The sequence below is a fragment of the Catharus ustulatus genome, chromosome 7 (assembly GCF_009819885.2).
Source record: "Catharus ustulatus isolate bCatUst1 chromosome 7, bCatUst1.pri.v2, whole genome shotgun sequence".
NCBI classification, from domain to species: domain Eukaryota; kingdom Metazoa; phylum Chordata; class Aves; order Passeriformes; family Turdidae; genus Catharus; species Catharus ustulatus.
The window spans coordinates 8,379,241-8,401,837 of NC_046227.1; the positions used below are offsets into that span (position 1 = coordinate 8,379,241).

General features: G+C 44.4%; 1 protein-coding gene across 1 annotated transcript in view; it reads right to left on the bottom strand.

Annotated features, from left to right (window-relative positions):
- Positions 1–326: 326 nt before the first annotated feature.
- TMEFF2 (transmembrane protein with EGF like and two follistatin like domains 2) overlaps positions 327–22,597 on the bottom strand; it is a 118,536-nt gene continuing 96,265 nt past the window's right edge. Inside the window, exons 8-11 of the mRNA XM_033064736.2 lie at positions 8,269–8,392; positions 6,692–6,850; positions 1,992–2,078; positions 327–1,589 (exon numbers count right to left, since the gene is read on the bottom strand). Coding sequence (XP_032920627.1) covers positions 1,493–1,589; positions 1,992–2,078; positions 6,692–6,850; positions 8,269–8,392 — 467 coding nt within the window. The 3' untranslated portion in view covers positions 327–1,492. The remainder of the gene's footprint in view (positions 1,590–1,991; positions 2,079–6,691; positions 6,851–8,268; positions 8,393–22,597) is intronic.

The window sequence follows — 22,597 nt, forward strand, 5'->3', positions numbered from 1 at the left end:
GCATTCTGCTGTGGGTTTGAGCATGGAGACATCCCCGTGCTGCAGCCAGCCAGGATCACACCTGCTCACAGCCTGTGCTCTCCTGCCCCACTCGGTCACCCTTCCAGTCTGAAAACAAGGCTCCAAGACCTGAGAGCTGGGGTGAGGGCTGAGGACAGGGGTGGCTGGAGCCCTCTCCTTCTTCCTTGGCTCAGCTTACGGCTCCAGGGAGCTGGAGGTCCCTGCAGGGCCACAGCCCAGTGCCAGAGAGCTGCCCTGTGCCATCATCTGCCCCTCTGCCTGTGCAAGCACCACTCCCACTCCCATCAATCAGCACAGACCAGGTGTCTGGAAGCATCTCTTGCCAATCACCTTTTATTACCTTTAAAAAGCCAAGAAACCCAGAACAAGACAAAAACTGAGACCGTGTGAACATCATGCAATGGATTCACTTTAAAGCAGGCTGGGGGAGGGAGGGGAAGACCAAAAGTTGTGTTAGAGTAGAAGGACTGCCACACCTGTGCCTGAAGGCCAGGCAGGGTGGGCTGTCACTGCTGGGCTGGTGGTGACTGCTGAGAGTGACCAGATGGATGCTGAAGCAGGAAATGGAAACACACTCATGAGACATCATCCCAGGTAAGCCCAGGTCTGACTGACATGGTGATGGCAGTGAGGAATACTCCTAACTCTTGTCTTGGGTACGTTCTGCCTGGGCAGAGCCTCTGGAGGGCAGCAGCACAGTGACTGCTGGTACAAGGGCTCTGTAGCTCAGTTCTGCTGCTCCCTGGGACTAGAGCTCGGGCACTCCATTAGAGGAGTGGAGGTTATGCAGCAGCAGTGATGTTACCCCACTGTGCCCTTCAGTCTCACTCTGCCACCATCAAAATTCACAGCACAAACTAGAGCAGAGGTACCTTCTCGAAAGGATGTGTTTTGGAGAGCTCCAGCTACCATGGAAATAACTTTGCATCTTGTCCATCAAGTGGATGTGACAAAACACATGCCCTTATTTTCCTGAGGTATAGCCAGCATTTGGGTTCATTACATTTAATGGAGTAGGGTCACCCACGAAGTTATTCATAAGGTATTTTCTGAGTGTTTTTCACCTTCTCTTTGAAAAAATAAATTATATCAGCATGTTCACGAGGTGCAAATGGGACTGGCATTTCAGCTGTTATTATGTTATTAACTTTTTTAACCTAATAATTTTCAATCAAGAGTGAGAAGCAATTTTCACTCACTCCAGTGACCAGAGCTGGAGATTCTGCAAAGTGTTCTCATAGGGTTCACCTTGACAGACACCTAATTCCATCCCAAATGGAAACGTTACCCCCGACACTCTCCTTGCGGTTACCGAGAATTTCCATTTCCCCTTCGGTTAGGATTTAATTTAGAAGGAAAACACTTCCTAAGCTATGGGAGAGTAAAGATAGATGGCATGGGAGAAGAAGGCTGATGAAATGTAGTTGACTCCGGATCTGAAATATTTTATCCCTCCTCAATGTAGGTTAAATTATTCTTCACCTTTCCCACATCCATAATTGTCGCTGATCTTGGACCAACTCAAAACCCTACTACTGAGTTCAGTAGACTCAAAATTGCCACTAGAACTGGAAAAAGAAAAAAAAAGAGATTTGTTAGTGTCCAAGTACAATATCCCAAGACTATACACAGCTATGAGATACAGCAAATTTAAGAAAGGCAATTTTTTTCTCATCACTGAGTATTTATTATATATAACAAATACATGAAAAAGAAAAAACTATATTGTGTGATATAAATAGTTTATTTACATTACAGAAAAACATCAAGACAATGTATACTATTTCAAATATATCCATACATAATCAAATATAGCTGTAGTACATGTTCTCATTGGTGTAGATTACCACAAATGCAAGGCAACATGTGTAGATCTTGTCTTAATCTTTTGTCTATAATACTGTATTTTGTAGTCCAAGCTCTCTGCAGTTAGTTTTGCCATTGTGGAAACATGCGCTCTTTAAATTAACCTTGTCGATGCTCTTGTTGTGTTGTCTGAACTGTAGTGCCCTGTGTTTTGCTTCTGTCTGTGGATTCTGTTGCTCCTGGGACATTTCCTGGAAAAGAGAGTTGTGAGAATACATGGTTCTTAGCAACACATCTGCTCAGGAGGTGCTGGGGGCAGCAGGGGCACAAGGGTGAGAGGGGCACCCTCCAGCCCTCAGTGTGCTTCCTCCTCAGTGGAATGAAACCTGCTGGCTAATGGCAATGGAACCACAAAAAAACCCCAAAAAGCCATCACAACCCCCCAAAACGTACTGTGAACACACTTATGGCAAGGGAGATGTTCAGATTCCTCAACACTGGACACTCCTGCTGCATTGCAAGGATCCCAACTGCAATAGTGGGTTTATTTTCAGCCAGGTGCAGGATCCAGGATGGTCCCACACTGACCTGGCCAGTGTCCCAGGTCTGTGAAGTGTTTACACAGTGGCTGCAGGGGCTGCCTTTCCAAGGCCCTAATTGTCTGCAGTCTCTGAAATGCTCCATGCTCAGCCCAGGAGCAAACAGCTCCTTTACTTACAAGGTGCCACGGCTGCTTGGCTTGGTGTGGAAAGCAATCATGCTGGAAAGCCCCAAGCCTGACATTCCTTTGGACAGCTGCAGGGGCAAACCCCTCGTGTCTCAGCACCTCCAGTGCTCCTCTGCAAGGGCACATTTCAACCTTTCACCTGCAGCAGCACCTGCTGTGGATGCTACATTTCCCCCTAATGGAAAGCTAATGGTGTTTCTGGTTCCCTCTCATGGAAAGGCACCCTCAGGCAGAAAGCATGGAGAAGTTTAATCCCAGGTGGAGGCCACAGGATGTTCTAATCAGCTGAAAGCCAAGGGTGGTTAAGGTAATAACTGTGGGCAGCTGTACAACAGAGATTGAAACACCCTCTTGGAGTGCCATGGGAAGAGGCCCCACAACACTTCAGACCACACTGACATGGAAAAACATTCCCTTTGTATGGGGCTGAGTTGTTCTTCTGTTACAGGAGGGCTTTCAGCAGCACCTTGGGACACCCTAGGGTTATGCACTGGGGAGAGCCCACCTCAGTGCTCTGAGAGCTCAAAGCACTTATAGCCTGCAGCTCTGAGTCAAACAATAACTAAGAGCAGAACAGAGTGGAATAGATTTTTACTGACCCCTTAAAATAAAGGAGGTCATTTCCCCCCACCCCTCTGTTGAATGGGAGTGATGCTATAGCTTTGTGACGCCAACTGAAAGGCTAAGCAAGAGCACAACAACTTAGGAAGTATTTTCAAAAAATGCTGGAATACAATTATGTAAGTGTCTAGCAAAATATGGGTCAGACTGTCCTGACTTGGCTCGCTTTTAAGCCACCAGGACCACCCCCTCATGAGAAGCTGTATGGCTGTGGGCTATATTTTGCCTTGTTCCTTCCTGGGAAGCAGTGATGTAGGCTGCTATCATTACTCCAGGAAAAACCAGCCTGTGTCTCCTGTGCTCTAGGGGGTCACAGCAGAGCTTTCATTACGGAGCTAAGGCAGACTTCAGCTGGTCTGTGATCTCATTATTCACTGTGAGCTCCCTGAAAAGGCCATCAAACTTTGGGAGTGAGTCAGGGAGCCAATGCTAGCAAACACAGGGCTGGGTCACTGTGTGCCATGTGCACAGCCAGAGCCTCCTGGACACTGCCAGGGACACTTCCACCAGCTGGGACAGCCCCACCAACACCCAGGGCTCCTCCAGCATCTGGATTTGCAGCTCTGCTTTGCCCCAGCACTCTGTGAAGTAGGGTTAGGGAACCAGGGCACAGTGGGCACAACCAGGCTGATTTTCTCTGAAACACAGAGGAGCCAGGGGCTGGGGGATGATGAGGATGGCCAGCAATCCCAGGGGTGCCTGGTGGGTACCAAGTGCTCCAGCTGCAAGCTAGGAGATGGTTTTCCCAAACCAACACTGACAGTATCTACACAGTCACTTCAAGGTCGAGAGAAATCAATTCAAATGCAGAGATTACTCCAATTAAGATGATGAAAAAGCCCATGTTTCAATTGTACATTACCCATGGCTGGGAGCTTGGGAAGGCCCCAGACTGCCTGCACACAATGGTATTGCATTTACAGGTGGGCTGTGTCTCAAGTGCAGCAGGGACTCTTAAGGGGGGCACTGGCATTTAACCAGCTTTTGAGACTTAATCATCCTCTAAAACTGAGTGATAGGTTTTCCTTGGTCCTTAACTCTTTAATCAAAAGTCCTTTGTAGTGCACTGTGTGGGGGGTGCATTCATTTATGAGCACAGCAGCTACATCGATGTAAACCAAGCACTGGAGCACAGGCTGCCCTCCCTCCCTCCCTCCCTCCACTGGAGCTTTGCTCGAGAGCTCGAGTTACTCACAATGTGATTCATAGCAGGTAAAACACGTTATGCATTCATTTTTAATCAAGTTATTTCTTCACATAAATAAGCTGCTGTGACTAAACATTAGGGAAGCACTAAAAATGCAAAGCTGTAAAGAAAACTGCTGAGAATCATTATGACACTAGGCTATACCTGTATTACTTGCCATCCTCCTTCACTTTTATCACTGCTTCTTTTTTTGCCTTGTCTCGAAGCTGGAAGTCCTTGGGCACACTGTGCCTTGCTGTTTTACCTCTTGGCCTCTGGTTCCCTGCTCCTCCACCCCAGAAACTTATTCCCATTGCTAGCACTAGTGATGGGTAGCCAAGCACTTAAACCCCAACCATCATCACTTCTGCTGGTTGCATTTTCAGCTGAGTCCATCCTCAGACTCTGCTGGCTGTGTGGCTACAGAAATGGTAATGGTGGCAACCTGGAGTGCAAAGTGCCCAGGAGGCAGAGGAAGGGGCAGGGCAAACCTCAGCAGTCAGCAGCCTGTTTATTCAGATTAAAGTGTCTGTACAACAACCCTAAAACTTCCCAGGACCTGCTCAGAGCCTTCCAGCAATGCAGGACACTCCACAGATCTGCACCACTGTACAGGTAAAATTTTAAGAGCAACAACAGTAATGACAGCTGGAAGATTACAATACTTTTGTGAGGCTGAAATGGATGCAGTGCACCAAACTGTCTGGATAAATTAATTAGCTGAGGTTACACTGAAATGAGCAGCAAAGAATTTGGCTGCAGTGCCCTCTGAGTGAAGTTTCCCTTCTTTTTCCCAGGAACCTGGCAAGGTGATTTCAGCACTTTCAAGAATTCAGGGTGTGGAGTTCAAACCAGTACAGTCAGGCTCTCCAAAGCAGACAACTTCAAAAACTCAATTGCTTATGCATATGCTGCCACCACGCTCTCTTGTCATGTGGCTTTCTCTTAGGCCACTTAAGAGCACACTTTTGCAAATGTACCTCAAATCATTATGCTGGGATGGAGGATGCTCTGCAGTAATTACATGCATTACAGAAAGAAGTCAAAAGATCATAAATTGACTTGGTTAGGAAGTGTGGGGGAAAGGCACTGTGTATGAAAACAGTGTGACTGGTAATTTGCATTACAGTACCAGATCACTCAGAGCTCCCTGTCTTCATTCTTCAGGATAAAGTACTTTGCTCACTGCATCAAGGTGACAAAACTAGAGAGTCACTTGACAAAACAATACACATTTATTCCATTATCAGTTACTACACCACCTTCTTTCTCTCATCACAAGCTGTATTTTTGGTGGTTTGAATTACCTTCTGTGAATATCACCTCCTGTAATCTACTGCCTCATTCTGTAGTTGCCATTCAGGTGATGAACTCTGTTAGGCCAAAAAAGGTTTTGTTTTGTGCCTTTAGGCCAGAGAAGGATTTATGAATTATTTTTTAATTGTCTTTTTCAGGAACAAATGTTCTACACTTGTCTTCCAGCCAGGTAGTGCAACATAGGGACTGAAATAAAGTAGAGACTTTATTTTATATGGAGGTATGATGCCTGGCATTTTGTTTTTATTTTAAAAAGAAAACACTTTTTAAAAGAGTGATTTATCAGTGCTGCTGGCTGAATTAATTTCACCTTGTGATTTCTAAGAGAAGCCTGTAGATGTTTGACATTCAGAACTTACCCCAAGCCCTCCCAGAGACAGTAACAGAGTCAGGTGGGGGAGCAGAGCAGCCCATGGAGGGGAAGGATTGCATTTACCCCTCTCATTCTGAACTACCCTGGGGCTTTTTCCATTCACACAACCCTCTGCTCCTCACTGAAGAAAAAAACCCCAAGTACATCATATGTGGAAGACCCTAAAACAAGTGCAGTGCCTTTGAACATGCACTCAAGCCTAATGAAATAATTTAATCAGCAGGGTTGCAAACAGGCTTAAAAGTTTGTGTGCTTTGCCTGATTAGGACTAAGGGAATGGGCCCTTAAGGAAACCAGATGGAGATATGATTAGTTTTATTAAGTGTTGATCCAGCTGCTGTATTTATATTCCCCTTATTTATATGAACAGTATTTGTCCAAGCATCTGAATACAAAATAGAGAACTTCACTTGCTGTAGGCACCGTTGCTACCTCAGTTTGATCAAGATGGAAGTAAAAATTTAGTCATAAAAACGAAGGAGCACTGGTTGGCTGGACCAGATGATATCTTCTGTTTGTTGGTGAATTAAATAGCATTTGTTATCAGCAGTGTCACTGCAGAAATCGGTATAATCAGCGCACATTGCAGGAAAAACAAAAGTCTTTTCTCTTTCTACTGTAAAGCACCAGAGATACTGACCTTGTAATACAAAGGACTACAACACAGATGATAGCAATCTGGATGGTTCCAATCACAGCTGCTATTAAGACATACTGGAATCGTACTGGACCTGGAACCACATATAAAACGCTGTAGTCCTTTTTTTCACAGTGTTGTCCAGTATAGCCGGCATCACATCTGAAATAAAAAATGTTTTTTTTTTCTCGTTACACCTGCTGCTTTCAAAGAGTGCTGGAAAAATTGTATCTGGAAAAAAAATAAATTAGTGGCTGAAGCATAAGCTTATGTGGGGTTTTTTTTTTTTTGGAGAATGGACTCCCAGAGAGAGTATCAGTGAGTGCTCAATCTCTGAGAGGGAAGACTTGTGGTCCTCAGTGCCACCAAGGTCTGTGAGAGTGAGTAACACTGTGAGAGTGCCAGGAGGTGCCCAGGGGATCATGACATAACTGGCTTCAAGTGGAGCTACTTGCACGTTGTGATGAGAACCCATTAAGTTCCTTGCACAACATACTTTAGATTTCTCCCTTTCTTTGGGGAGGTGGGGGAGGGTGAAAAGCCATGGAGCTGTGGTTCCTTATGCAGATTACCCCTAAGGAGGTGATAAGCAATCATCCAGGCTCCATATGAAATGTGATTAGATGTTCCTGAAAGTGGATACATCATTTACATTTCGTCTGCATGCTATAAAAAACTCCTCTATTGATGCTGCAGCCATCCACCCCAATGCTGCTGCTGCACTGCACACCAGCTCCCATCCTGCAGCCTGACATCTCCACTCTGCTCTGTGATTTTGGGGCCAAGCAGTGCTTTCACAGTTTTAGCTCTTGCCCTGCTTCCCCTTAATTGCCCAAGCAAGATGTGGAAATCCAGGTCAATGGCAGCAGCAACTGTCAGGGACTGAGACAGATGGCCTGGGCTCCTCTCAGGTGTGTGAGTGGAGCACTAACCCTGATGGGTTAAAGCCTTTTGCATCCTCCCTTTGCTTCTGCTTCTACAGCTGCCAGCACCTTGAGGAAAGGACATTTTCCAGCTGAATGGAGCACCTAAAATGCAGAAGCTGCAAAGAGCAAAATGTGTCCTGGCTGTCTGTGTGAGCTGAGAGAAGCTGGCTTGAGGTTCTGCCCTGGGGAGAGTCTGGTCTGTATCTCTGCATCCCATTCCAGTGTCCCAGGAAAATGGTGCTTCATGTGTAATAGCCCTTTTCCAGCCACCTGGTCACAGTGTGTGGACTCAGAAGGAGCACTTTCACAGTGTTCCCCCTCCCTGCTCAAACCTCCTCCAAAATCAGCTCCTGCTGAAGCAGCCACCTCTGCCCCAGCCTGCTGCCCCTCAGGCAGAGGAGGGCACCTAGAGTGGTCTGAATGCTTTGTGGAGGGCTTTTAAAAACACATCTAAATGTAACTGAAGCTTACTGGATGGCTTTACAGTCAATTAACATTGTTCATAACTCAATACACTTCTGGGACTTTGTTGAATAATTTAAGTCTGATGGATTTCCTAGCACAAAGGGCCATGGTTGCCATTATTTTCCACAGCTGATCTAGATTAAGTGTGGCTGCAAGTCAGTATTTCCATGTGTGTAGGAGAAGGGTTACCTGCAGGACGGTTCCAGCATGTTTGTGGAGTGCTCACACTTGCCATGCATGCAGAAGCCGTTGTAATGCTCTGGACAAGGGATGTAGATCCCTCTTGCACTTTCTTCCAGTTTATTTGCATTCTCTGTGAACACAGGTGAAGGGGAACGTTAACCTGACCATGTAGGATAAGGGGAAGGGATGGAAAGAACTCAACATATGAAAGAAAGGAAAACCAGGAGGACAAGATGCGAAACATGTTGTTAATGGGAAGCAAGAGCCAGGGTTCATATCAGTCTTTTATAATTCCTGTCAAGTTACAGCAAATGAGACACCTGAGAAAGTAACGTGACTATTCAAACCTGATGACAGAATAGCACATGCAAAATACATGATTATTTCTGTTTTACTTGATGTACTGTCTCCTCAAAGGGAGACAAGGTTGGGAGAGAGACTCTGGACACTTGCATGTAATATACATTATAATGCATTGGGTAATTCAGCACTACAGAAAGACAACTTTATGGCTGAAGTAGAGAAGTTTATCACCAGTGCTACATGCCCATGCCCCAAAGCCCAGTGGCCTCCTCCACACCCCACAGCACCCAGCACTTTAAACCAGCTTGACTTTCTGGAGCAATTAAAGAGTTACTCAGAGTGCAAATCCTGGGAAATCCTTTCAGTAGCCAGGAAAATGGAGGCTTCACTCAGTTTTGAAGCAGGTATGTGCTCAACTTCACAGGGTGTTACCACCATGAACTCACATGAATTTTGTAGGCCACCAAGGTATTAATTAATCTGGGTACCTTTCACAAATTCTTCCATTTAACCAATATTTATGATATCTCAAACGGTAACACTTTCTTTTTCTGTGATACTATCTTCTAGCTGTGATTAATTAAAAACAGAAAAAAGAAATCTCATGATGGATGTCTGAGGAAATGGAGTTTGCACGCAAATAAGTTGAAGCATTTTTATCTTCCAAAGGAAGTCCCTGAGTGTTATAAAACAATTGCAATTTGTGTTCTGCCTCCAAGCCAGTCATGCCAGCAGCAGGCATGCTTAGGTATTATCCCACCTCTGGGAAAAGTGTGTGCAGCAGATCCAAGATTCAGATTTTCATAATGAATTTCTTTTCTGTCGCTGCTGTCCAAGGAGAGTTGTAAGAGTCTCTAACCACTTGCACTAATAAAGTTGGTTATATTGTCCTGATGTGAAAACAGGCGAGGACCAGCTCCCAGCAAATGAGAATGACAGGCAACCTCTATGTCCCTGCTGACAGCATTAGCTCCCCCTTTCATCCTTAGGGCTTTCAGGACCTGTGCACTGTGAATCATACTGCATCTTTTCAAAATGCTGAACACAAGCTCATGTGCCTCTCCCTGTTCCCTGGTTACACTGGGATACCTCCAAGGCTGGTGGAGGCTCCAGGGACCATGCAGGGCAGGGCATGGGGGCAGTGAGGATTGCTGGGCTGGGGGCTGACAGCTGTCTCTGGGACAGCACAGACAGGATGTGCTGACAAGAGGCAGGTCAGAGGTGTGGTGTAACCTCCTTTGACAGCTTGCCCAGGAACTTTTTGCTACAGGAAAAAGGTGGGAAGACAAGGGGTCCCATTTGGTCTGGCACTAAACATTTTTGGCCACCTATCACCATCTAAGTGAGACACTGGCTTCCAACACGTGAAATAAACACCCACAGTTATCACCCCTTCCTGCATGCTCTTTTATGCCCTGGAAATCCTCCCAGACAGAATAAATGTGTGTCATGTGCCAGCCTCCAGTGGACTTGCCCATGGCACACTGTGTGTGCTCAGGACTCCACACCCATGCAGTGATCACCTATGCACTGTGCCTGATGGGTTCTGGCTGTGCTTGACCTCTGCTGTGGCCCACATTCAAGTCTATTTCTGTCCAGGAAACTGCAGCAAGAAGTATTAATACACTTATTAATCCTTATTAATACACTTTTTTTCTTCTATGGTGGAAAACATAATACCGTTTCCTTCAGTGTGGTTAAAACAGAATGAAATCCTTTGGTTTATTTATTTTGTTTTTTTTAAAGGTACACTTCAAAAAGGGGGGAAATCTTAACTTTCAGGACAGACTAATCTGGGACTTGACAGGGGGACCAGGACCTATCTGGACATGCAGATGCTCTCACTGTGTGTTGGCTGTAGGGCAGGCAACCTGTGGGTAGAAATCATGTTTTCTTTAACAAGGTCTATGGCATACTTTAAAGGAAATCTAGGATCATGCAGAACTTGTAATTACACCTCTGAGCATAATGTTGTGATGGAAAATGCTTTACTGAATCTAAAATAAGATGGCCCAAGCTTTGCTACCATTTGTAGGATGAACTCTTGAGAGTAAACACTTCATACAGGAACACTTGTCACCTGTCCCAGAAGAGCCCACAAAATTTACACACAAATTATCTGTATCTCATTTAGACTGATGACTCCTCCAAAAGAGTCAGGGATTTATATAAAGGCAGAGAGGGGGAAAATGCATGTTAAGTCTGACCTGCTGTTTAGGTTATAGAGAAATACAGACCACAATAAAAACATCATTTTGGTCAAACTGAGAAGTTCCCCCTCCCAGCAAATTTTGAATGCACACAAAGTACTTCCCTGCCTCAAACCAGCTTATTTTGCTCATTACAAACCCATCTTTTTGGAGCCAATGTAGAGACCCAAACACCCAGGCATGCTTTAAAAGTCCCTTCATGTTAAAACCTGACTGCTCCCATTTCTGGAAGGACCTGAGCACTTTTCAGCAATCCAGCTGTTGATGAGATACCAATTCTTATGAATGCATCACAGGGTTTACATCACCATGAAACAAGAACTAGAGACTGGTTCTAAAAAGAGAGAATATAAATGAAAACCATGCTGAAGTTATGAAGCACACAAGAACTGTGCTAATCTTAAAAAAATTAAACCTAAACTAAAGACTTCCACCCTTATAAAAACTTTGGGTTGTTTATCAATTCAGTATTGGATGCAATTTGTACTAACCAAACTTCAGTATCACTACACTAAGGAGCCCCTCTACCACACCAACTCACACCTACAGAGAGCTGAGCTAAATACAAACCCACTTTTCCCAAGCACAGCAGATCTGTATGCATAAAGCAACGACACAGACCAAATTCAAAGTTACTCAGGTTTCAGTAATGTTAAATTCAGCAGCTCCTCTTCACACTCTAGACTTGCTGCATTCTTATTGGCAACAATGTGGGAAAGTTTTATTTGTGCCAGAAGGACAGACTTGTACTTTTTTGTGATGGACAGGATTTGAGGCAGAAGCCAGCTGCAAAGACAACAGGGAAAAATTGGACTGACTGGGTCAGTCTCTCTTATCTCTGGACACAAGAAATTCCTGCCGTGTTTCTCCAAATGCTTGTCCTTTTTATTTCAAAAGAGAAACACACCCTCACCCTCCAGATCAATTGTATTCAAGAACCTTTTTCTTGAAGCACTTTTCTGATCGAAAAAGTCACTTTGATAAAGGCAACATCTTTTGCATTTCTGCAGCATTTTTTTCATCTTTAGCCTAACATGACATTTCATATTGTTCACATCTCTTTGTTAGTGCCAGCACATGACATGATAGCCTATCAAATAAGACACACTAGTCAAAACACATTATTTTTAAGTGCGTGGAGGCCAGATGCTACTTTGTGTAGCCTGAAACAGCTCATCATCTCTCTCCCTGGAAAAGTCTCCCAGCTAAACCCTTGCTCTCCAGCCTCTCTGTGGATGGCAGGCAGATGCTGAGATGATGAACTATTTCTCTGGGATAAATCCAGTGTGGCTGGCCCCTTGCTTTTCCTGATGGATTGTCTTCTGCAATGTTAAATAAATTATTCAAAGCTATATTGTCTAAATTCCTTAATATCTGTGCCTGTTCCTGTCTTTCATCATGATGGTTCAGAGGAATTGTTTCAAATATATTTTGTATCATTTAAATTTTAATTTCTGGTTTAGCTACACAGCTTTCCTTCAATCTTTGGAGGTTGAATGTGCACCCTTCAGATTCTCAGGTAACTACTTCAGTGAAAGCTGAAATTTCATCAAAAGCTGGAGCAATCTGCCTGGTGGCAGGCTGTAATTCTGCAAGTGATGGGAACAAGGCAGCCAGACTCTTCTCTGGTCCCCAGCTCCCATCTGAGCAAATGTGGAGCTTCTGTTCCACAACTAAACATGTGCACCAGTGCTGCTGACAAAGGAATAAATCCATTAGTGCCCTTGATGAGGATTATATGAAGTACTGTCTGGAGTGCCCAGAAAATTCTTTCCAGACATAAGGTCCTACAATCCACTTTAGAGAATTTAAAATAAAAATCTAGGCAAAACCAGGACTCTTATATCCAAGAATTGACTGCCAGGCACTTATCAATTAGTTCTGCAAGGTTGATAATTCTGTCATTCTTCATGAGGTAATCAGTGAGACTTTCTAGGTGATTTCAAGCAAGCGAAGTAGAGGGTCTGTAAATTCTGATGTTAGCATTTGGCTGATGTACAGCAGGTAATGTTGGAGCTTTGGAAATAATAACTATTAGGCTATGCCCATATGAGAAAATATTGGCTCATGTACAACATTAACACCTAGTGCACAGTCATCCCTGGACCAGGGAAGGCCTGAAAATACACATACACACATATATTTAATCAAGTAAGGGATGAGACAATGAATGATGTGCAGCAGAAACTATTTTGACACCCATCTCATTGGAAAAAGTGGTTAAGGAGAATTGACTTACATAATAATTTAATCTTTTAATACTGCTGAGGTCAGTCAAATTTGCAGATGGAAGCTCTCACTGATATTGAAGTAGTGACTCCTTACACATCACATTATCAGAGGACATATGAAAGGAAAAAGGGATTCTTGGGTCAAGTCCATGTCTTTAACCTTCTCAAGCCCCTTTGGAAGCAAATCCCCCTCACTCCTTTTACCTCCCTGGTGGCTCTCCCAAAAAGATGCTGCAGAGCACAGCACTGGGAACCTTCTGAACAAAGCTCTTCTGCTCTGCATGAAAGAGACTTTGTGTGCAATTCTTGTTTGAAACCAAACAAACATCCAGAGAGTATCCACCTGTGGAGCAAAGGCAGGGATGCCCTGGATTTTGGGAAAGAGCTGAAGTTGATTGACTGTGGGTGGAAATCTGAACCGTGTGGATGAGACTAGGGATAGTTTATGTTAATCAACTTCAGACTTCACAGAGTCAGCAACTGCTGCTCTTGGGATGTAAAAGGGAGCATTCCCAGGCCAGGAACATCTGCAGGAATGGTTCAAAGGTCCAGGGGAAGGATGGCAATGGTGCTGCTCCCTCTGAAAGTGCAGAATTGCTTTAGCAGGTTTGCAGGCACTTCCCCCTCTCCTCAGGCATCCAAGAGGAAGTGAGGTCCCTCAGCAGCTTAGGGATAAAGTCCTGAGGCAGGCTTGTAGTGAAGAACTGCCATGATAAACCCCAGCTCTGGTGAGAGAGCAGAGATTTCTCTGTCTCTCTGCTCTCCAATTGCTGACCAGCTCCGAGGCACAGCATCCTTGGCAAAGCCACCCTGCTGCACTCTGCTCAGGGCCAGCACCTCCACCCCTCACATCCCCTTCTCCTGAAACACTGCTTTTACAATTACACAGCTCCTCCTCACAACGAAGAAAATGTGTGCAAGCAACTGAAAATCACTGTTTGGGTGGGCGTTGAGTGAGAATTCCGAGGGAAGTGCTTGCTGCTGCTCAAGAGGGAGCTCACCAGCCCACTCTCCCTGAGAGCAAGAGGAAAATGAGACACCAAATGTCAGCTGAAAATGTCTGGCACCACTATGCTGCAGCCTGAGCCTCAATTCCTCCTGCAGCCACTCCAAGTGCAAACTTGAAGCTAGTTTTGCTACATACACTGCACAAAAAATACCCTTCCTGTATTAGCTGCTTCACCAAGGGGAAAAAGAGAAATGGAACATGGTGAAATAAATTACATTCACTTCTTTTCTCAGGCACAAAATAGGCTTGCTGAACACAGTAATTTATTAATTTTAAATGTCCCTATGCAAATCAGTTCCCTGGAATAAGATAAAATCCACTTTCCTTTTTAAAAATAATCTAGGGCTTTTTATGTTTGAGATGATGGCAAGATGTCCTAGCGCACTTTGAAAAAAATACTGTGCTCTGTCTCTGCAGCAATGCATCGTAATTATTCAGCCTGCTGCCATAATTAATAATAGAAACCAATGAATTAAGACACTAATAATCCCCAGATGTTCAAATGGAGAACAAAATACTTTCAGCTTGTCAGCATATATACAGGGGCCATGCTATATATGTTAAAGCTGTTGCTGAACTTCGGAAATCAAGAAGCACTTTTATTTACAACATCTGTGAATGTATCTTCCTTCTTTGAGAAAACTGATTGAAATCAAGCAACTTGTTAATCATTTTCCTGCATATATAACAAGACTGTTTGTCTACTCAAAACTAAGCCAGGACTGTTTTTCTGTATTTTTTTACCCTTGTTTTGCACAGTGTCTGTGGTACCCTTGAATTAACAGATGCTTACCCTAGAGATTGTACAGGCCCCTAAAAGCCAAGGCTCCTGCATGTAAAAGAAGGCTCTAAGTAGTCACTAGAACACAAGGTGCAATATAACCCAAAGTTGCACAGTGAGGTGAGCACATGGCAACAACCACTGCTCACACATCTAAATGGGAACACTGAGCAATGTAAGCTGAACTGGAAGAGAAAAAGTACCACAGGGGCTGATGTGTGCTCCAAAGCAGCATTTGCTCCGTGTCCAGGTGCTCACATTAGGCTCAGCTCCTCCCTGGGGTGACTGTTTCATTCAGGGAGGCAAGGCAGGCTGCTGCCTCACCTTGTCCAACCTCCTCTGCTTCCCCACCACACTGCAGCCTCTCACCCTGACTGAGGCCACCCCCAGAGCAGCAGTCACTGCTCCTTGATGCTGCACTCCACACCTGATTACAGGACATCCAGAGGAGGATGATGCACTGAGCTGTCCCCTCTGCACCCCACACTTGATTCCAGGACATCCAGAGGCAGATGAAGCACTGAGCTTTTCGTCCCCAACATCAGCAGCACCTGCTGTTCCCAGGGCAGCAGACTGGGGAGGTCCCTGTGCCAGCTCTGTGTCAGCTGTCCCCAGACCATCTCCCCATTTTGGTGGATGAAGTAACACAGGCAGAGCTTTTTAAGGCAGCTGCTGCAGGAGCTGGTCTTGAGGGCTGCAATCACTGCTAGTTTGTGATTTAATGATGCAGGGCTGTGTTGTGGATTTATCAAAGCCCTGGGTAAAGGGGCCCTTACAGTTTGTACTGCCTTCTTTTGTGTCAGGATTGAATAAATCTATGTTAACCCCATTCTTAGAATACATTAAATCCCTCTCCGTGCTAACTCAGCTACTCTTTGTTTTTGGCAAGCTGCTGACGTTCCCTTCACTGAGATCCTCCTGCCTAAGAGAGATGCCACCAGCCCTGTGGGAGCAGCATCCTCCCCCTTCAGAAACCAGCAGTGTAAAGAAATAAAGTCACAGTTTATCTCCTTGCATATGATCTCCTTAGGCAGCTCATGACAGAGCCCTTAGAGGATGAGTTAACCTTATTATTATTGTAATTCTGTGTTGAAAAAGAGTTGGTGTCAGTTTAGAGATTTGTGAGGTTCCCTCAATTAGGCTGCGTGCCTGCAGGCAGAGGGGCGAGTGCTGGATCCATCACACCACGAGCCACCCTCTGTGAGAAATTCCTCCCAACAGCTGAGCCAAGGGCTTGTTTTCTCTCCCACCCACCTCTCCTCCAGCTACTCATTAGTGCCACTGCTGGAGGGGGTAAAAAATGGACAGGAACAGCCCAGATCAGGGCTCCTCTCTCTGTCCTCCCCTCTGAAGAAGTGTGCCTGAGAGTTTCAATTTACTGTTTAATACCAGATTAAACAGAGATGGAAATACCATGCCAATATGAGGATGTTAGCAGCAGAAGATGCTTTATACAAGCAAACCGTGTCTCCCTCAGAGACAGCAGGCATGGATCTGCAGAGGATGGCTAGGAGGGACACTGCCAGGGGAATGCCTCTACGTTCAGTGCTGGTTTTGGGGCACAGACCACCATCCCTACTGCACAGCCCCAGCACACACACATGATTCCCACCAACCAGCAGCTCTTCACAACCCTTCCCAGTCCAGCACTGCAGTGACACAGCACTATTAGTTAACTTAGTTATGTGATCATTAAGGAACAAAACTCCCCAAACTTTACTGAGTGACGTCCTGCTGTTTCTGCTTTGTGTGCTACTATGCAATTTCTGTATCAAAGCAGCCTGGCTAGTGCAGCACTCCAGAGCAGCTTATTTATATGTAGATGTGGCTATATGACATTTCCAAATGCCATACATTTGCATATGAAGGTCCCACTTTCCCCCCCCCCCCACTTCAAGTAAACAGAGTCTGCTTCATTCCAAAGCAGTGCCTTCCCTCACTTGGAGCTGGCTGAGAACCATCCTCCTTAAGCAGCTACAGAAACCTTGAAACACCTGATTTTCACAATTCAGCAGCCTTGGCTATCAACAGTGTCTCTGGGTGGGTCTTGTGATTTACAGATGTACCTTTGATAGCAAACCCGAGCGCAGAGAGCAAAGCTGTGAGACCTTGAGATTTCCTATGAAATGGCTACAGATAATCTGCAATACCAATCAATACTTGCAAATAGGCCTTGGACATATGATGGAAGCTTGTGGTCATCCTAAAAAAGCCTGTGGGTCACATTCATTATAGCTATGAAGATGGTATTGATTTTTGTCACTGATTCTCCACTTGAGAACAAGAGCAGGAGCATGGAGCAGGAGCTGCTGAGGAGCTCCGAAACTGCAAACCTAACACAAAACCACAACCTTATGTAACACCAGGAAAGCCAAGTGGACATTATGTATTCAGCTTTCTTGTCAAAGAAGATAAGGCTGAAGCAGATGGTATGTGGGCAAAGTTTCAACCTGAATACATTGCCTCCTAAAAACCAACAGTGCTATGAAAACAGCCCCATTTTGTGCCATGAGGCTGATGAACACGTCACCTGCACATTAAAGAGCTGCCTGATGCCAGGTATGTGCTATGGAGGAAGAGTTTCCTGCTGGCAATGTGTGCATGGAAAAACACAACTCTGGGCACTTCTCCTGTGCCACCTCGCACGAGCAGCATGAATTACGCACAGCACGCAGCCTGAGCCCCGTCCTCGTGCACGTGGGAGCTGGGATGCACAGCCAGGGTAGGGTGTGTGCTGGGGTGTGGGAGGGCTGGTGGGCAGCACAGTGCATGGTGCCCACCAGACATCAGCTGTCCTGCTCTGCCAGGCTGAGCTCCCTGCTCCCTCCACATCCCCTTGGGCTGGGGAACACCTAACAACACCCTCACTGTGGTCTCAGCCACTGGAGTTTCATCCACCTCCAGTGCCTTTCTAGAGCACCTCACCCTCTGCTGCTGACTGGTAGATAGCATCCACTGTGACAAATGGGATGAGGTGCCAGGAAGCTGATAAATACTTTTGATACGGCTCTAAAAATAGTGAAGGGATATTTGTATCCTTCTGACACTTTTTGGAAAGTAGATGGATATGCATGACCTAAGTTTTAAGAGGGGTGTCAGGAATATTGATGTGTGGAAGGAGCAGGATTGTCTGGCTGGTGCTGCCCTGGGGGATGGCTGCATGACTGATGATGTCTCCATCTCCCAGCTGAGGGTGTGCTTCGAGGGAGCTCGAGCAGAAAAATGGGAGCTCATCCAGAAAAAAACCAGGATTCATCTTGCCCACCTAGGGCGTATCTTTTCCTTGATGGGGAGGATGAAATTGGAGAAATGGGGTGCAAGTCCTCTCTGAGCAGCACTGCTGTGCCCTAAGTTATGCCTCTGCAATTCCTGCCACATTAACTCCTGCACCATGTATGACTGAGCCTGGTGTGTTCCCAGGATCACACCTGTAAATTTGATCTGGTATTTCCAAACCCTCTCTGGAAATGTGGCAATCAGATATGGTTTCTTCCTTTTCTCTCCAATCTCTAGAACAATGTAGACTCCAAAGGTCTCCAATTTGCAAATCCAATCCCAGATGCCCTGAAGTTTTCTCTTCTTTGGCACCTCTGCAGGTGGCCTGCAGCAATTTAAGTACTGGTGCAACTAGCAGCTCTTCCAGGTTTTAAGGACTACACTGACAGAAATTGCTTCTAAGCAATTAAACTGTAGATTAACAAAACATGCTTCCAGTTTGTGTGGAGATGCACTTAGAACCTGTAAGCATTCTCCACCTGATCACACTCAGAGAACAGGCACATCTTACATAACACAGACCTGCATTTTCCATCCATCCTCACCCCTTCAGCTGCATGCATGGCTTTTACTGGCAGAAAGATCAGGCAGGCAATCAATGAAACAAAGCAGGAACTTCCTCTTGAGAAGCTGCTACACATAAAAGCACACCCTAGTCCAATTACCAGGCTGCCCCCTAATTTCCAATAAGAACTCCAGGTCTGAATGGATTGTTTTCCACAGAGAGGCAGTGTTTGAAAAGGTCTCACTTATATTTAGGTCTGCCAGCATGGTGCTATGAGACTTTACTTTCTGGTTTCACACTTCAGAACAAACTCAAAAAAATTACAATTGAAAACAAGTATGAATGGCAAAATTGTCAGAGGTTTGATGGAAGGCACGGATCAGAAAAGGTTACCCAGGTACGTGACAGCATGGACAAGTAGGTCAGGGATGTCATTTTGGCTACAAGGCATTTCCTTCAGCCCTTCTGACAATCTGAAGGTTTTACAGTCCTAGTTTTGCACTGCTTTTATATTCAGTTTGATTACTAAAATCAGTCCCTTTTTTTTTCGGGGCACATGTTGGCAAGATGCTGCCAAGCTGAAGTGTGACACCCATTTGGCTCCCTTCCCTCCTTTCTTTTTTTCCAAGGTAGCATCTGTGCTTGTAAAAACATGCTGCCTGAGAGGATTCATCCAGGAAACTAAAGAAAGAGCTGCAGAATTTGGGGAAAGTGTGTGTGAGAAAATAGGAGACTGAAATAAAAATACTTGACTCCTATATGTGGTATTTTTGTACACTTCCTGAATCACATGCCTGGCAAATCCCTTGCGAATATCCTGCTTATTTTAGTGGCCAGAACATGACCCTGAATGGCCTGTGACTACTCAGAGACATGTCTGTAGCTGGCTAAAAGCATGCTTTCAGCCATACTTTCCACTGCTTTTGTTCAGGCTATTCAGAAAAAGTTTTGTTATGCTCAGGAACATTTTATTGACATGTTGCAAACCCGTGATCACTCCTCCTTACAAATCAAACGAATCCTCTGTGGTTTGATGCTATTTTTACTCACTCCTTTGCCCTGAGTCCTGCATTGTAAAACTGTGATGGCAGTGGGTCCACACAGTCTACAACCTTGCTTTCTGTATCAGTCCAGCTGTATTGTTAAAATCTTTTGTGGCTGCTCAGAGGGTTGGCTTTCAGCAGACTGTATGTTTGATTTTCCTGCTTGGTAAACAGGAGCACACCAAGCAGTGTGCATCCTTTCCCATGCCTGGAGCTGGAGAGACATCCCTTACTATTCCCAATTATCAGTGTGGGAGAAAATGGATAAAACAATGTAAAATGTCACTGTAGCAAAACCTACTACATTCCTTACCTATTCTACCAAAAAACAGTTTCCCATTTGAAACCCTGCAACAAGAGAGGAGCCAAAAACCTTGCATGTTCTTGGGTGTGCATCAAGACAGAAAAGTCTGTTAAGAACATTTTTTTAAAATAAATGAATACCTGCATTTACTATTTTTACACACCTGTTATTATTGCCTTGCAGCAGTGCCACAGAAGTGAGCTGTAAATATGGCATTTGTGAAAGTAAAGGGTTTGGTATTTTAACTCCACGCTCACTCCTAGAGCTAATATTGAAAGCAGGACAAGCTGAATAGAAAAGAAAGGGCAATTCTGGGAAATGGAAAATTTACCAAGAATAAAAATGGACAAAAAGCCATACAGAGAAATCTCAAAGCCATTAAACTCAATGGTCACTCTCCCACTACTTCCAGCAAGGCTGGAATTTTACCTACTGCCTCTTTAAATCTTATTGACTCTTATAACAGTATTTTAAACCAAACAGCTGACATCCTTCTGCCCAGCCAAGGCCTTTTAAATCACTGAAATGCAGGATGGGAAAAAATCTGCAGTGCCAGATGTGTCTAAAAACAGTCACAGTTCTTGCTGAGGCGATCTGCAGAGGAAAATGTTTAGCATTTATCATGCCTGACAAAACACTAATAGTTTATCAGTTTTGATATTATAGACTAATAACAAGCTTTTGCATGGCTACTTCATTTGCAGAGCATGAAGACAGGCTACACTACTGTTACTGGATTTTAGAATTTTAGTGCTTTTTATTTAATCCTTTTCCTTCCTAGCTGGATGGAAGTACACTTCCATTATTAAATGAAATTGTAAACTAAATACTCTAGGGAAGGCGTGTTTTTGATGTATACCTGACACAGTTTTAAACCACAGATAAAAAAAGAGGGAGATTAAAACCATAAGGGAGAGTTTTAATTCTTTTTCCCCCACCCTGAAAAATATTTTGCCATTATGTAATGCTGTCTAAAATGGCTAAGGCTTGTGATAACAGCAGTGCATTTTGATTCAGTGCTGATAATATTCTGACATGCACCGCCACTGGTACTCTAATAGCACATTTTGTTTACAGCTGTTGTATTTCCAAGAAGAGAGTTTCACAGTCACTTAACGCTCGTGGGTACAAGCTAAAATGACAGCCCAAGTGTGTAAGAAGTCACCTTTCTAGGCAGGTAAATATTGCTTTTCAAACCCGAGTTACTGAGAGCACTTCTGCTTGCTCAGTGATACAGAGGCGCTCCTCAAACTGCTGAGGAAGGTTTGTATGGCCAGAAGCATGGGAGAAGGCACAGCTCATATTCAAACTGCTGCCTCTCCCACTGAAACTCATACTTTCTCTAAACCATTTCCATTCTCCTTCAGAAACAAGTTTCTGCCACTCATGGTTCCATACACTAAATGTTAATATGGAAAGAATAGTTATGTTGCATTGCTTGAAAAATCAGTGCAGGGTGTGGCTTTCAGCAGGTGTGCTCAATGGAAAAGGTAAATGCACTTTTCAGCAGGTGTGCTCAATGGGAAGAAGTGGAACCATCAGCCAAGTGAAATTGTTGTGGCAAAATATTTGTTGGTTTTTACCTTCTTTACCCAAATCTAATAAACCAGGCAAAATTTCTCCATCTAGTCTAATTCTGAAGGTCTACTAAAAATAAATACACCAGCTCCTTCTTTTCTTCCCCAACTGTATTTCCTTTAATTCCACCAGATGCATTTATACTCCTGAATCCAGGTGAAAGCCTTTGTTATCTCAAGGCTCAGATTACCACTGCACGTGTCTAAATGATCAAATTATCTCGTGTTTGTATTGCAATTTGACATGATGATACTCCTTCTACAAAAAAGGCTGTTTCAGTCAGTTCTAAGCAGCAACTTTCCTTATGGTTACAACTTATTTATTACAACTGTCATGTGCTTTCATCTCGTGGTATTTTGATATCTAACATTTCATAAAGAATGCCAAAAACATCCCATGAAATAAAATTCTGAGGAAATTCAGTTCTATGAATATTTCAAAATAATTTTTTTAACATTTCAGACTAGATCAAACACAAATATTTAAATGTTGATGTTTCCTGAAAACAGATATTCTAGCATTTCATTATAACTTTAACTCTCAAATCCTTGGGAAGGCTCTCTGATTCCTAACAGCAAATTCACAGAAGCCAAGCCTAAAATAGAGCTGCTGGGCATAAAAATACACTGTGGTACTCCTCAATATCTATCATCTAATTCAAATTAGTGTAGTGGATGGCAAACAGCTGCTGTGCACCATTTGGAAGAGTATCCTTCAAGGATGACTCTTGAGATGATCAAAGTGCCTGGAGCCCAGAGGAAGGGCAGAACCAAGGGTGAGGGAAATTCCTCCCCAAATCCAAGAAAACAGGATTAATTGCCCACCCTGTTTCCTGAGGAAGATTGATAACCACCCTGCATCACCCTACATGTCAGACTGTTGGTCCTGCAAAGGAATTGGGCTGCACAGTCCTTCTAGACCCCAAAGGGAGAAGAATTTCAGCTTCCCTGGGACTTCTGGTGTGCAGGGGGTCTGGGCTGTCTGCAGTAAATTTAAATAAAGATCTGCAAAGCCACTTCATGGCCTGCATTGTTAGATGGAGTTCATTCAGAACTCTGCTATTTAGTGCTGGTATGTCTCAAAGGAGGGGGCTGG